Source organism: Mercenaria mercenaria, chromosome 11 (genome assembly GCF_021730395.1).
Source record: "Mercenaria mercenaria strain notata chromosome 11, MADL_Memer_1, whole genome shotgun sequence".
Lineage (NCBI taxonomy): Eukaryota > Metazoa > Mollusca > Bivalvia > Venerida > Veneridae > Mercenaria > Mercenaria mercenaria.
Genome location: NC_069371.1, coordinates 17431089 through 17445346, shown reverse-complemented (window position 1 = coordinate 17445346; position 14258 = coordinate 17431089). Strand labels below are relative to the sequence as shown.

The 14258-nt window shown below is 34.8% G+C and overlaps 1 protein-coding gene across 5 annotated transcripts in view; it reads left to right on the top strand.

Annotated features, from left to right (window-relative positions):
- LOC123530779 (integrin alpha-5-like) overlaps positions 1 to 14258 on the top strand; it is a 75672-nt gene that overhangs the window by 56836 nt on the left and 4578 nt on the right. For 3 of the 5 annotated variants that reach the window (XM_053518662.1, XM_053518661.1, XM_053518663.1), the window contains 6 exons: positions 331 to 430; positions 2139 to 2235; positions 4807 to 4893; positions 6575 to 6658; positions 7681 to 7776; positions 13279 to 13455. In XM_053518662.1, coding sequence (XP_053374637.1) covers positions 331 to 430; positions 2139 to 2235; positions 4807 to 4893; positions 6575 to 6658; positions 7681 to 7776; positions 13279 to 13455 — 641 coding nt within the window. Of the gene's footprint in view, positions 1 to 330; positions 431 to 2138; positions 2236 to 4218; positions 4350 to 4806; positions 4894 to 6574; positions 6659 to 7680; positions 7777 to 13278; positions 13456 to 14258 lie in introns of those variants that run through there. The other 2 variants (XR_008366277.1, XM_053518664.1) reach the window with 2 other exon arrangements.

The following is a 14258-nucleotide window of genomic DNA, read 5'->3' as shown; positions in this document are numbered from 1 at the left end:
TTCTGGACAGTCGTGCATGTAAAAACCTTATATATGACGTCACACACTCGATACGAAATTTGCATGTCAACGTGGAAATATATTCACGTCTCTGATGGTCCTTTTGTAAATACACGGATATAAAAAAAAACACCTATATCATAAGAGAAATATTGAAGTCTTGTGTTCTATTGTAAATACGTGGATGTAAGAAATACTTTTGTTATCATTTTTAATATTGGGGTGAACTTTCAGAGGTATGTTCATTTAATATTTTCTGACATAACATCTCTAGAGGATGTGAAGTTTTAAAAAATCCTTGGTAATACGAAATGATGCATTTGCTTTCAGTTGATGTGCTTAGAAAATCTTATACAAGCGACATACAGGTTGGGTTTGGATCATTCGTTGATAAACCGGTTCAACCGTTCTCTATTACAACGCCACAGCAGTGAGTAAATATCATACATTGAAAAGCTATTGAAAATAATTTAGATGAAGTGTTTGGTTAAATAACAGATAGTTTTAGACCTATTTCCTACAAGTTCTCATGTTTAATTTTGAAACCATGCATGAGTGAAATATATAGAATGATTTAGCAGCGAAAAAATGTTCATATTTTCCAATCTATGGTGAATGAATTCTTCGCGACATGTCAGGTAAAAATATTGAAAATCTCTTTTTCTACCGTTGACAAACTTGAAAACACTTTAATATGTACAGAGAATTTCTGGACTGTGGCTTACTGCAGAACTGGAGCGCCAGTATAAATTACAGACTCGGGCAAATATCGGATTTTAGCAATTTGAACAAAAATTATCTTAAATGTATATATTTTGTAACCATGGTAATACCAACTCTAATCTTTAGTCAGTATATTATACATATTATACACTAATTACGTGCGGAATTGCAACAAATCTAGGTCTACAATGAGCTCTGCAATGAGCAGACTTTCTTTCTGTGGCATTATAAAATCAGGTCACAATTCATGCAAGCAGTGCAATACCGTCAGAAATTTCGAAGTACTTCATGCAAAACAATTGCTTGTGTATACATATTATTACGAATAAAACGAAACCATATGTGTTTTGTACATTTTACTAAAACTCTTAATTCTAGCCTTATTCTCAAGACTGAGGATAGCTCTTATATTAACAACTAAAGTTCTAAGTAAATATGCACCAATATAGACTACTATATTTTAGGCATCAGGAATAACAGGAACAGTTATTGTTTACAATTTCATTTTGAAGACCTGCTCTGTTTTTATAAGGACAAGCATTAAAAGGTTTTGGAAATTGTATAAACAACTTTGTAATGTCTTTCGAACATTTAAAGAGGGGCATATTGTTTTTATCTGTTGCAAAATTATGCCGGCTTTTATCTTTTTGTCCTTTTAAAGGATTTTTAGATAATAAGACGGCATGTAGAACACAACGTTCGATCACGTCGATTCAAAGTAAGGTCGTGATAAAATCAAAAGTCTAATAGAGAGTATTCCGTGTCCGCACTGTATCTGTTTACCCTTTGGGATTATGATTTGTCATACATGCAATAAGACGTATGTACAAAGCGCAATTCATCAGTGATGTTGTTCAAGTGCAAGATCGTACCATTATCAAAGGTCAAATAGGCAGACCATATCTCTTTAAAATTAAAAATGTTTCAATAAATGAAACAAGTGTTTGCAATAAGGAAACCACGTGCAGAACATGATATTCGTTGGTGGTTCAAGGTACAGATCGAGGGTCGACATCAAGGATTAGATACGCAGCATTTTGCTTCTTATCTTTTATATTCAAATAAGCGGGCTTAAGTATTTGTTATAATGAGGCAATTGTTGTCAAGTTGATAAAGGGTCAAATATCGCCGGCTGCAGTGACAGAAAACAGTATTGCATGTCTATTCTATATCTTTTTACCCTTTAATTTTTTGAATGACTTGACACGAATGTTTATCATATTAAGATAACAACTCACAAGTTTCTATCCACTATGATTAAACGGGTACGGCAATTTCAAGTTCTTCTTTCAAATTGTCTTTATACCAGATTGTATGGTTTTGTTTACATTTCCGAGTAAAATATTTACGTCATAAACTCAAAGTTCATAACATTTATATAACTGATTAAATGCATTTATTGCTTTTGCGTTTAGTTTGGAAAATCCATGCATATGGATGCGTACCAAATGCGACCCGACTTACGGCTATATCCATAGACTTCACCTCAGTAAAGACGTCCAGAAATTCATGGTAAGTAGTTACATCTTATAATGTGACTTGCGCTTAGATGGACATTTTCTTACAAGAAGACGAACGTCACAAAAACACACAAAGAATATACGAGGGGTGTTCTATAAGTTTTTATTCAAGCATCTTGAGGCTCTTTCGAAATAGTCCGGCCATCGGCAACTACCTTAAGTGTAAGTTTATCAATAACTGGATGTACGATATTCGGATATAGTAGTATTTATGGCAGTTAAAGAACGGGTGAGTTTTTGATCAATGTGAAATATATTGTGTGAGACGTAATCTATTAAGGAAGTAGTATAAGTGCGCATGTCCAATTGGAGACAGAATTTAATCATTAACAACTACTAAGTGTGTTTCTATTTTCATTCATCTGCACAATTACATAAACATGTCTCCAATTCTAAATGGTTTCATAATGCCAATATGATGAATGAATTACAGCAGAAACACTACACAACATTGTTGCTTTAAAAAGCCGTTATCGACGTCTTGACGTTACGTTACAGTAACTGTGAAAAAATAATAAATGATTAATACTTAATATGTCTTTGTATTGAAATGGACTTCGGAAAGTTAGCAAAATGGTGTTGGTTACTGACGTTATTGTGAAAATATACGGATGTAAGGTTGATTTTTTACCAGAAATTGGTCAGTTTGATTTTTAATACCTATTGTTCCGTTTTCATTGGTTATTTGGTATCTTCTTACTAATAACTATGCAAAGATTGTTCATATTACAGTACGAAAAATTGATATCGTATATTTGATTAACGTAACTATGGAAATGAACCGCACGACCAATATATCTATAAGATTAAAAGGCTTTGACACTGGCCTGTTACACACTTTTAGATTTTTAACTGTATTTCAAACAATGGTCGGTGAGAATGATATTTGCAAGCACACATAAGCCGCGCCATGAGAAAACCAAAATAGTGGCTTTGCGACCAGCATGGATCCTGACCAGCCTGCGCGTCCGCGCAGTCTGGTCAGGATTCATGCTGTTCGCTTTCAAAGTCTATTGCAATTAGAGAAACTGTTAGCGAACAGCATGGATCCTGACCAGCGGATGCGCAGACTGGTCTGGATCCATGCTGGCCGCAAAGCCACTGTGTTGGTTTTCTCATGGCACGGCTCTCATATACTTTCTATAAAAAAATCAGACAAGGAGTACTGCTGAAAGTATTTAAAGCTTTAAAATATTACAAAACAATGTGTTGAGTACATGAAATGGGAACGATAGACTTATTTGATTCGTTTTTAGAGAAATTGAGAATAAAACAACACATAAGGTAATTTAAACATCCCTTTGGCCATTGTTACTTACAATTTTAAGATGCGATAGGATGCAATGCTAAGTTTTTGATATTCTGCTAATATATTGTGCGCTATATTGGCTATCATCAATCCAGATCTCTATGCGCGCATATGTGTAATTGTTGTGCGCATGTCTAACGGAAGATGACAAAACTAAAACTCGACAAATAAGATATTTGTCGAGTTTTCGTGTCGACGGGACGAAAACACGCAAACTCGACAAATAAAGAGATTGTCCTGCTAACGTGTTTTCGTGTCGGCGGTGAGAAGTCACGATAACACAGCAAATAAAGAATGCCAACATGACATTTTCATACCCGCAAACACAAAACTCGACAAATAAATATGTTGTGTTGGCGCCTTCCAAGCGTCATGTTTTCGTGTCAAATGTGTCGAGTTTTCGTGTTTTCGCCTCGTGCACACGCTATCACGCCATGGCAGAAATCAGCCATCACAGATAAACCGAAATAAATTTTCCTACTTCTTTGTATATGAATTTCCTTTAGAGGGTCGTATACTAAAAACCTATATAACGTATTTACTTGAAGGAAACAAACATGGTATTTAACCAGCTAAAAAGTCAATTGCTTGAGTTAGTACGAATTACTATAGTTCAGTAAATTTGAATCTACCTTTTGTAACCCTGGGCATCCTTAATCTTTACAGGATACATTCTTCCCCAGATTTTTCAAAAGTGAAATAAAATAACGTATACATAGTCTTGCCCAGTTTAGATCCTCTGTTCCAACTGGTGGTCCCGAAGGACACATTTGAAAACGATCAAATTGGCTCGAAATTATGGTAAACTTCGTTATTTGTAACTCGGACATTATTGATTTTATATTGGTCATATAGTATTTCAGTGGTCTTTAAGAAAAATACGCAATGACCCAGGCAATACATTTTGTTTGAGTAATTAATACCATAAAACACACTATCCACTGTTTCAAGTTTCAGCTTGAATACCATATATTACTAAGTTTGACTACGTACGTTTTAAGGAAATAAAGTTGTAATGTACTTTTAAGACGCGGACAAAATTTTACTACATACTCAAACCAGACAAAAACACCAACACTTTAATTTATAAATTAATATGAGACATGTCAAGGAAGTGATTTTAATGTCAACGTTTTATGTGCAAACATAATCAAACTGATATATTAATACATGAATAATTCCACCTTACAATTCGTAATTTTCGCATTACCAAAGCATTAAATGATTTCATTATTGATTTTGCTTTATTGTCAGGACGTCATGAATAAAACTCGTGTATCGGCAAACTTTGATCCCCTTGAAGGAGGGTTAGATGCAATTGTTCAAGCTTCGGTGTGTCCGGTAAGTAACGCATCGATATTTGAACTTGGCGAAAGGCGCTTCTTACATTCATTGTACTTGCTAATAACGTTTATTTTTCTAGTATCAAGTGCCAGATTTACTAGTCATAAACCCCTTAAAACTCATTAGACATAACAAAATAGTTGATGACTGACTTTTCTTAGTCGATTTCTTGTCAGCTCACCTGAGCACAAAGTGCTCATGGTGAGCTATTGTGATCGCGATGTGTCCGTCGTGCGTGCAAGCATCCGTCCGTCCGTCGTCACAAATTGTGTTTAAACGACATGACCTCCAAAACCACTAAATAGATTTTGATGAAAATTGGGTTGTTCAGACAGTTCCGCTTGGTTGCACATAGAGACTGCCATAGCTAAAAATAGAAAAATCTTCAAGCGATATCAGCTGCTAAAACGATGGTCCGATTTAAAAATAATTTCACACAAATGGTCCTTATGACATCTTCTATCAAAATTGTTCAAATTATACCGATTCATATAAAAAAAAAACATGGTCAATTTCTCTATATGTATATAGTGAAAATTTAAAGTCTTTTTTTGTGACACTGCTTGCCCGATTTTAAAACAATATTACACAAATGCTCCTTATGTGACTCTCTACCAAGATTGTTAAAATTATTTTGGAACGTCAAAAACATGGCCGCCATATGTATATGTATATGGCGAAAACTTTAAAAAATCATGTGTGAAACTGCTTGCCCTCTACAAATGTTGTTCAAATTATTCTGATATGTCAAAAATCGTGGTTGCCAGGGACGTGGTCACTTTCCCCGATATATATGTATATATAAAATCTTCATATATAAAACTGTTAGCCCGAATTTAAAATAATTTCGCACAATTTGTTTTTGTGTGACCTTCTAAAAGTATGGCCGTCAGAGGGCGAAGTCACTTTTCACCAATAATTTGTTTAAACAAGTCTCATCCAAAACCACTGAATATAGTTTGATTTAAATTTACACGAATGATCTTTGGGTAGCCCTCATTCAAAGTTGTTCAAATGGTTCCGGTTCATTGAAGTTTTGGTTAATTTTTTTTACGCTCTCAGCCTTTTCAGACAAATTTTCTTCACTAGAGCTTTGATATTTGCCTAGTGATATAAGGGTTTGACTCTCTACTATATTTGTCCAAACTGCTGCCCTATGGTCAAAAATTGCATCGCCCCTATGTGTGACATGTTCTTACTATAGACTTAATACATAAGAAACCTTGAAATTCTTCTTCTCTGGATCAATAATAGCTAGAGCCTTCACATCTGGCATGTGATATCAGAGTTGTACTCTTTACCGTAATTAATGAAATCATTGCCCTAGGTTCAGTAATGTGTATGACATGTATATAATATAGGCTGATGTAGAAGAAACCGAACTCAGTACTTGTACCATTACAAGCACAATTGATGCCTTGTATACAAGTGAGCGCTTTAGGGTCAATGACCCTCTTTACGATAAAGAATATATCGGTAGTGCCATTGTGTACTACGTACTGAAGTGTACTTTGTACCGAATCAATTGTGTCATTTTCCTTGTAACATTTTAAACATCATCTTTTTGTCTTACCATAGGAATAATGAGCTGGTATTAGTATAAATGCATACATGATGTTTATCTTAGTTTACGTTTGTTAAGGTTTATACTATTTATAATTGTTTCTTTGTTCTTTAGAATATTATTGGCTGGCGAAACCAGTCAAGACGAATTCTTGTCTACGTGTCTGATTCTGGATTTCACTTTGCAGGAGACGGAAAGGTAAACGCTAACTATCTTTTGATATATTAGGCGACCTATTTTAAAATCAGCTTTAAAGGATTTAAAGGCTCTTACATGTTTTATGACATGTAAAGGCTCCTACATATTTTATGACTTTATCTATTGTTCATTTATCATCTATTTGTTTGTTTGTTTATTTACAACTAATCGAGAATGAATAGGATTTTTTAAAGAGACTTCAAAAATTATAATGATTCTTTAACAGTTATAATACTATATAATTTTATAGATTTAGCCTGGGCAGCAGGACAATTGTCGTTAGCTCAAAATGTATGCATGAATAGATATTCGAATACTGATATTGGCACTATAAGACGATGTGTGCAAGACCAAAAACTCTAGCTGAAGGGACAAAATCAAATTTTTAAGTCAAAGATTTTATGTCATGTTTTGCAAAGAAGTATATTGAAAAGCTTGGTACAAAACTTGAAAAAGAGCTATAGCCCATTGACACATTTTAAGGTAAAACATTTAATGCCATTTTTCTCCCCAACGTCTGTATACACGAATGCAAACCATTCACCATATTATGACAAGGTGTCACTTGCAAGTCAGGCTCATAGCTCAAATATCAGGGTTACCCGTCGAGGTCAAGTATTTCAAGTGTTTGTCTTGACCTGTATATAACTTCTTTACACATGGATGAATATTCATATAACTTAGAAAAAACATGCACTGTAACAATACAGTATTTCCCTTGAAAGAGTTAGATACCTAGATTTGAAGAGGGTCAACTCTCAATGTTCTATTTTCGAAGTGCTATTACTCACATGGCTCACAGTTATGTCTCCTGAGGAATTCTTGTCCTATGGTCACATGTCTAGAGTGTTATGTCTTACACTGTATCTTGTATGTGACTTAATAGAACTTCAAGAAATGTTATTGCTGTAAAAACTTAACTGTTGACACCGTTTAGAATTCTTGTTTGTCGTTGTTGTTGTAGTTGTTTTCTTATATGGGAATGATAATAATGTTACGTAAATGGGTCATGTTTGTTTTAGTTGGCTGGAATAGACGAACCCAATGACGGTTTATGTCACCTAGCTCCGAATGCTCAAAGTACAGAGGAATACATCTACACACATTCAAAAGTCCTGGTGAGCATATATTTTAAGGAAATGTCCGTTTAAGACTTTTTATCGTTTAAACGGGTTTTAAATGACATTGTCTTCTGAAAATTATCAAAGAATTGCTGTTGGTAAAATAACATTAAATACTTATATTGATAGTGTACAGTAGTTTACTATGAAATAGTTTGTTTTCGTCCATGAATGTCAGAAAATATTTTAAGTGTCAGAATTATGATTTTTACATCTCTAGATAGAATAGTTAAAAGGACGTGTCCAAAGGTTTGTTAAATTTTACTTAGCCTTCCTATAAGTTTAATTATAGTCTTCTAATCCATATTTAAAGACGCTATTTTGTTTAGATTTCGTGAATGACGTCAGACCTCGTGTGCAAATTCGTGGAAAAGATAACCAGTGTTGTCCACACGAACATATACTTCTTTCTGTTTAAACAAAAATTAAATGTAAATATTTATTATCAAAAGACATTTGAAGTACACTTTACTGTGCAATAATCTTTTGTATTTTATTTTATTTCAATGAACTGTTAAGCAATCTTAATTCCACGTGATGTATGTGTAATTTTGTCAAAATTGTTGTTTCAGTCAAAACAACTTTTTGGCATTATGTTTTCTGAAAGGCAAGACTAATTTATTTTACTTACGCTGAAGCTGTGAGTAAATTGATTATTCTCTTATCTCAATTAACTAATAACATAAAACCAAAAACATAAATAGGTTTAAAGGCACGTCACGGCTGAGATAGTTTAGCATTATTGCAATACACAATCGTTACTTGTGTGTCCAATACATGTGCTCGTTAGATAATCCTCGATATCTATGTGAAAATAAGGGATGAGTTTTGTATGATTGCAACACTGAGTTGCTTTAATTAGTGACAAAAGACTAAAACAATAGGAATTCTTACGTGATTTGGATAGACAAAGCGACAGTAAGGTAACAATATATTCTTTTATTGTTTTAATTTATGAGTTGTAAGCTACAATATAGAATATCAATTTTAAGAAAATAAAACTGGAAGGTAGAAATAACAGACAATTTTTAATTAGGTCATAAGTCACCATACTCCTGTCAAAATTTGTCATTAGTTTTCACAAGCTGTCAAAATTATTTTTATCTCTGCATTCTACATATGTTTTTGTAAGTATCTTGGTAGGACATTCTGGTGTGTAACTTACTTTAGATTCCACAGTAATATTTGTGCTTTAAATTGCTTTGTTGAGCTCACTGAAGTCACGTAAGAATCTCTATTGTTTTAGGTTATTGTCTGTAATAAAGGTACCAAACCTGAATATTAAGATATAAGAATTGTTCCTTTCTGGTGGACAAAGAAAATCATTTGGTTGAATCATAACATAACGATTTTGGAAAGAACTGAATATTCTTTGGGGTTTTTTTTATCATTCACCGGAAATTCAAAACGTGATACCACCTTAAGGTATATATTTGGCAGCAAATATCTCGAACAATGTATCGCGGAGTAAATATTGTCCTCGACTCTGCCCTAGTCTCTTGACATGACTCAGTTGTGATTGTAAAAATCTGAAATGACACTAATATATATATATATATCTTTATTGCCTCCATTTTCTGAAGATGTACATAGCAAAATACATGTGAAACAAATAGCAAAATAATACACGTCAATTTACATATGATAGACAAACAGAAAATATACACAGTTACAAAATAAGAATGTACGATTGTAACATAACACATAATAACAGGTACTGCCTAAGACTTTAAACTCAGCTTCTTCGAAAACGAAAAGGAATCTATGTTAATTGAGTCTTAATGTTGTACATGAATGGGATTGAAATCTCAGCCACCTAACTTACATTCATGAGACAGTCATACAAGTGCATGATATTGTATAGTCCATACTATTTGTGCACTTGTTTTAGAAGTTCAGCACATAGAATCAAGAATGTTGGTTACAGATCGACAGTTAACACTTCAGTTAAGTTTTCGTCAATTTTACCAAGCATATAGTCAATGAGTTCATGAGTTGAAATTCGACTTAACATTTGACTGAGGGTAATACTCAATGATCTGACATTGGTAAGGAACGTATTTAGCAGTCTTTCGCCGTCAGTACAGGGACACTCAAACAATAAGTGCACTGTTTCATTTTTGCGCTTCCGGAAACAGCGGAAACAATCTTCCGGTTGGTCTGGTGGTCGCTTACAACAGATACAAGCAAGAAATTTCAACAAGGAGAGACTAGCTGGACGTAATTTAGCCAAAGTCCAAATGCTTGACATACTAAGGTTCGGATGACAACGTTTGAAGTTGTCAAAGTCTTCGGACGAGTCCATTCTAGCACGCCAAGACGACTGTTCGTATGCGTATACAGCTCGATAACACAATGTTTTCCAAGTGATCTTTGGTGGAAAACATGATATTTGACATTTCATTTTAAAATAGGGAAATGATAATGATAAATAAATGAACGTTAAAGCGGTTCCCTCTTAATGAAAGCCTCAAACAAATTTACCAAATTATCAAATCTAACTGGGAGGGAGAGTGTGCATAAACTTGTGTTTACTGCCAAATGTTAACCATGAAGGATAGTTAATTTCGAAGGGATAATAATTATATACGTTTGACGTCTTTTAGCGTAATGTCATTTAATCAGAAGGGTTCATCTTTATAGTTCAGTTCTTGTTACTGTCTCAAACATTCATCGATCTTATCATTTATCAACGGGAGAGTATTTTTACAATTGCTTCTGCATCTGAAACGATAAATCTATATGATTCGGTTTTTTTTTTAATTTCTCATAAATGTCATGGCTAGGCGTAACATTCCGGAGGTCAGAACGCTCGATTGGCTACAATTGCTTACATACGTCACGTTGTCATATATGATGCTACCAGTGGAAAACATGCGTTTTTGTGCGACGTTAGGATATCTGTGTTCTAACAGCTAGCCGCTGTCAGTTGGGGCACTTATTGTTTCTGCATTCAGTGCACAACTGTAAGAGCCGAAGAACAACAAAACTGTAAATACAGTATATGAATCGCGGCTAACACCCGTGATATTTCAATAATTGAATTGCACACCACGGAACTGTGATATGATATCATTCGTAGCTGCAGCGCCATTAGGAATACATCTGATGTAATTTCGTTTTAACGAGCCAATAAATGGTCTTGTTACAAAGGAAAAATCCGTATGATACAAATTTGGTAGCATTCAATAAGACTAACAAAATATACAATATCATTTACAAGGTGTGAATGACAAGGTGTACATTAAGAATAACAAAACATTAATAACAATCGCAATATACAGTAGCAACATAAGGTAAGAATAACGACATATATAAGAATTACAATTTACACAATAGGAATGACAAGTTTTCCGGCCGTCGACTGTTGTCTTTTCCTGCTTATGTGTGTGTGCGTGTGTGTGTGCTTGTGCGTCTGCGTGTCATGGGCAGTGTCCTACAGTATTGTTATCCCCAGCCGAAGGCAGAGGAATATAGTTTTGGCGTCGTCCGTCCGCCCGGAGCAATATCTAGGAAGTGGTTTGAAATATTTAAATGAACTTCACATACACTTTTACCATTATAGGGAAATGCGGCCTGTCAACTTTCAGTCAGATTGCCCAAGTAACACCAGAGTTATGGCCCTTAGTATTTTCTAGTGTTAACTATATAGGGTAATATAAATATGACAATTTCTGCTTCAAAACGTTTGACATATTTAACCTAGATCTATGAAACTTAAATTAAATTTAGATAACCACAATGTGGTAGTACACACACCATTTCGCCAGGATCTCTTTTGTAACTTTAGAGTTATTACCCTTTAATTGTTTAAAAAATCCACATATTTGTACATAACAAACTAACCAATTGGTAGAATTTCATTAAACTTTTTCATTTTCCATGAACATTTACTATCAACATGTGAAGTTGTCTACCCACACGCGGTCACCCCCACCGCCCTTGTCATATCCCCTCCCCCATACCACACCCTACATTTTATTTCTTTTTTTAAATCTTAAACCTTCCATGAAAATGTATGAAGGTTGTACCCTCTCCCCCACCCCATCTCGCCTCTCCACCCAGTCACCCCCACCACCCCGATCATACACACCCCCACACTGCCAACAGTTTTTTTTATTCATTTTGTATTTTCCACCAATATTTATTATCAACATGTGAAGTTTTGTACTCTCACCCGGTCAACGCAACTACCGCCCCCCCCACCACCTACCAAAAAAGAAACAACAAAAAACAAAACGTCCATGAATATTTAGTGAAGATGTACCCCCTACCCCCACCCCGTCACCACCCACGTTCCAGATGTCTTACTTGATTGTGCTCTCTTAAGGACTTTGTTCTTTTTAAGTTCAAATGTAATAAATTATTTGCTTCTTAGTAACATCCTTAACTATTTGCCTGATACATTTTTTGCCATTCCTCAACACAAACCCATTCGGCGGGGGATACCAATTCATCGGATTAACTTGTTATATCTTACTTGTCTGTTTGTTTATCTATGTATGTTAGTACTGTGTGTTTGTGTTTGTCTTTGTCTTTTGTACGTATATGTCTGCGCTGCTGTGGTTTGCGTTGTAGGGTAACTATGTTTAAGGAACGTAGCATTCCCTTTTAGATATTTATCCTTGTTCCATTTTCCCCCTACACCTACTCGCAACATCCCCACTCCTCTTTTTCTACGCCTACCCCTTCCTTTGTCCAACACCGACTTTCTATGTAGTTGTTGGATTTTTGAAGCAACCCGTCTATAATATTTTCCGTTACAGCTTCTTTTTCTTATGGGCCTACTTTGCAAATGCGTGGCTCTATAGCTCTGTTTGGGGTGTTCAGTGCTTCCGGGAAATCTACCCTTACTTTTTATCTTTTACAATATCGAATCATTTAATACGAGTAACATACATACAGTAAAAAGAACGAAATAATATAGAGTAACAATGATAAAATTTTTAATATGAATACCACAATATTGAATAAAAACAACGAACATACAATAATAATAATGTAGCAATGTTTGATATGCCATACCACGATTTATAAATATTCTTTTTATATTATGAAGTTATATGATGTATAATTAGTTGTAATCACGTTCAGTGGAATCAACTATGGTGATTTTTTGAAGATTGTCTGAAGAGCTGAATGAATCTATCTGACGTGAACGCTTGAAGGTCTGTGTCAGTCTTCTACGCAGCGGTCTCCCTGTGAAAGACATCTGCCACCATAAACGTTCTACTGTAGTTAATTGATATTGTATGGAGTATTTTTCAGTGGTTAAACATTGATGCAGGTGATAAATTAACAAATAAAATCGAAAATAAGAGAATGATATTTGAATTGCTTTCCAACGGTCTTGTGGTTGGTATTTGTAACAGCTCTGATTAATGTAGCACTGGGGAGGTAATCGCTACTAGGAGTTTGTTTATGTATATGTGTGACTATGAACTTAACATACTTTCAAAGTAGATTAATCCACTATGTTATATTACGAATTAATTACAGGACTACCCATCGTTTGGTCTGGTAAAGAAAGTGCTCACGGAAAATAAGATCAGCTCACTTTTTCTCGTTCCTGAATCCGATAAAGAGGTGTATAAAGGACTTACTGATTTCATTGGAGATCAGTCATCCACTGCGGAGTTGACAGGTGACAACATGCGTCTGTATAGATTCATAGAAGTAAGTTTACACGTCTGTGCTTATCAAATCCTTTAATCATTTTAATATCAAGAGAAAAAGTTAATATGAAAGGAAGGATTTCACCATGGACAATCGAAGTATATGTTAAAAAGGCAAACTGATGTGTGTTCCTCTGTCAGTGTTTCAACATTGTTTTGGAATTTGACATGTTCAAACGGTTATGCCCCATTAGGCCATACCAGATTGATTTGTCGTTCGTCGGAACTACCGCATCAATAATTCCATTCCCGAGAAAACAGAATTCACCCGACCGCAAGTACATAAAAATCTCCGATTTTTTTTTCTGATTACGCGGTCCGAAATGATAACGGCAAAACAGGTTTTATCGCTGGTTTAATGCGTCAGAGTGATAATGATCGGAATTCATGCGTCCGTAATACATGTAGCCCAAACTAAAAAAGTCAGGAATTATGGTGTTGTTCATCATTTGTTTTATATCTGGAGTGTCTGTGCTAGTGCCACCCATGGCAATCGATGTGCCGGTAGGTGATGAAGTAGGCACGTTCTACGATTGTTCAATACAGTGAAAAGAACAAAGCCCGACTTGTAAGACGTGCACGAGGATTCAGTTGAAAATATTTGGATTAAACAAAGAGCTATAAAAATAAATGTATTTTATACTTCTTTGGATTAAACATATTGTTCAGATAAAGTGTTCAAACCATTTGTTATCAGTTGTTTAGTTCAATATGTTAGATCTAGAGCCAAAGCCGAGTGCTATCTTTAAAAAAAAGTTTGTTCACAGATCCTGACCGATCCAACACATTAATTGTCTCGGGTCC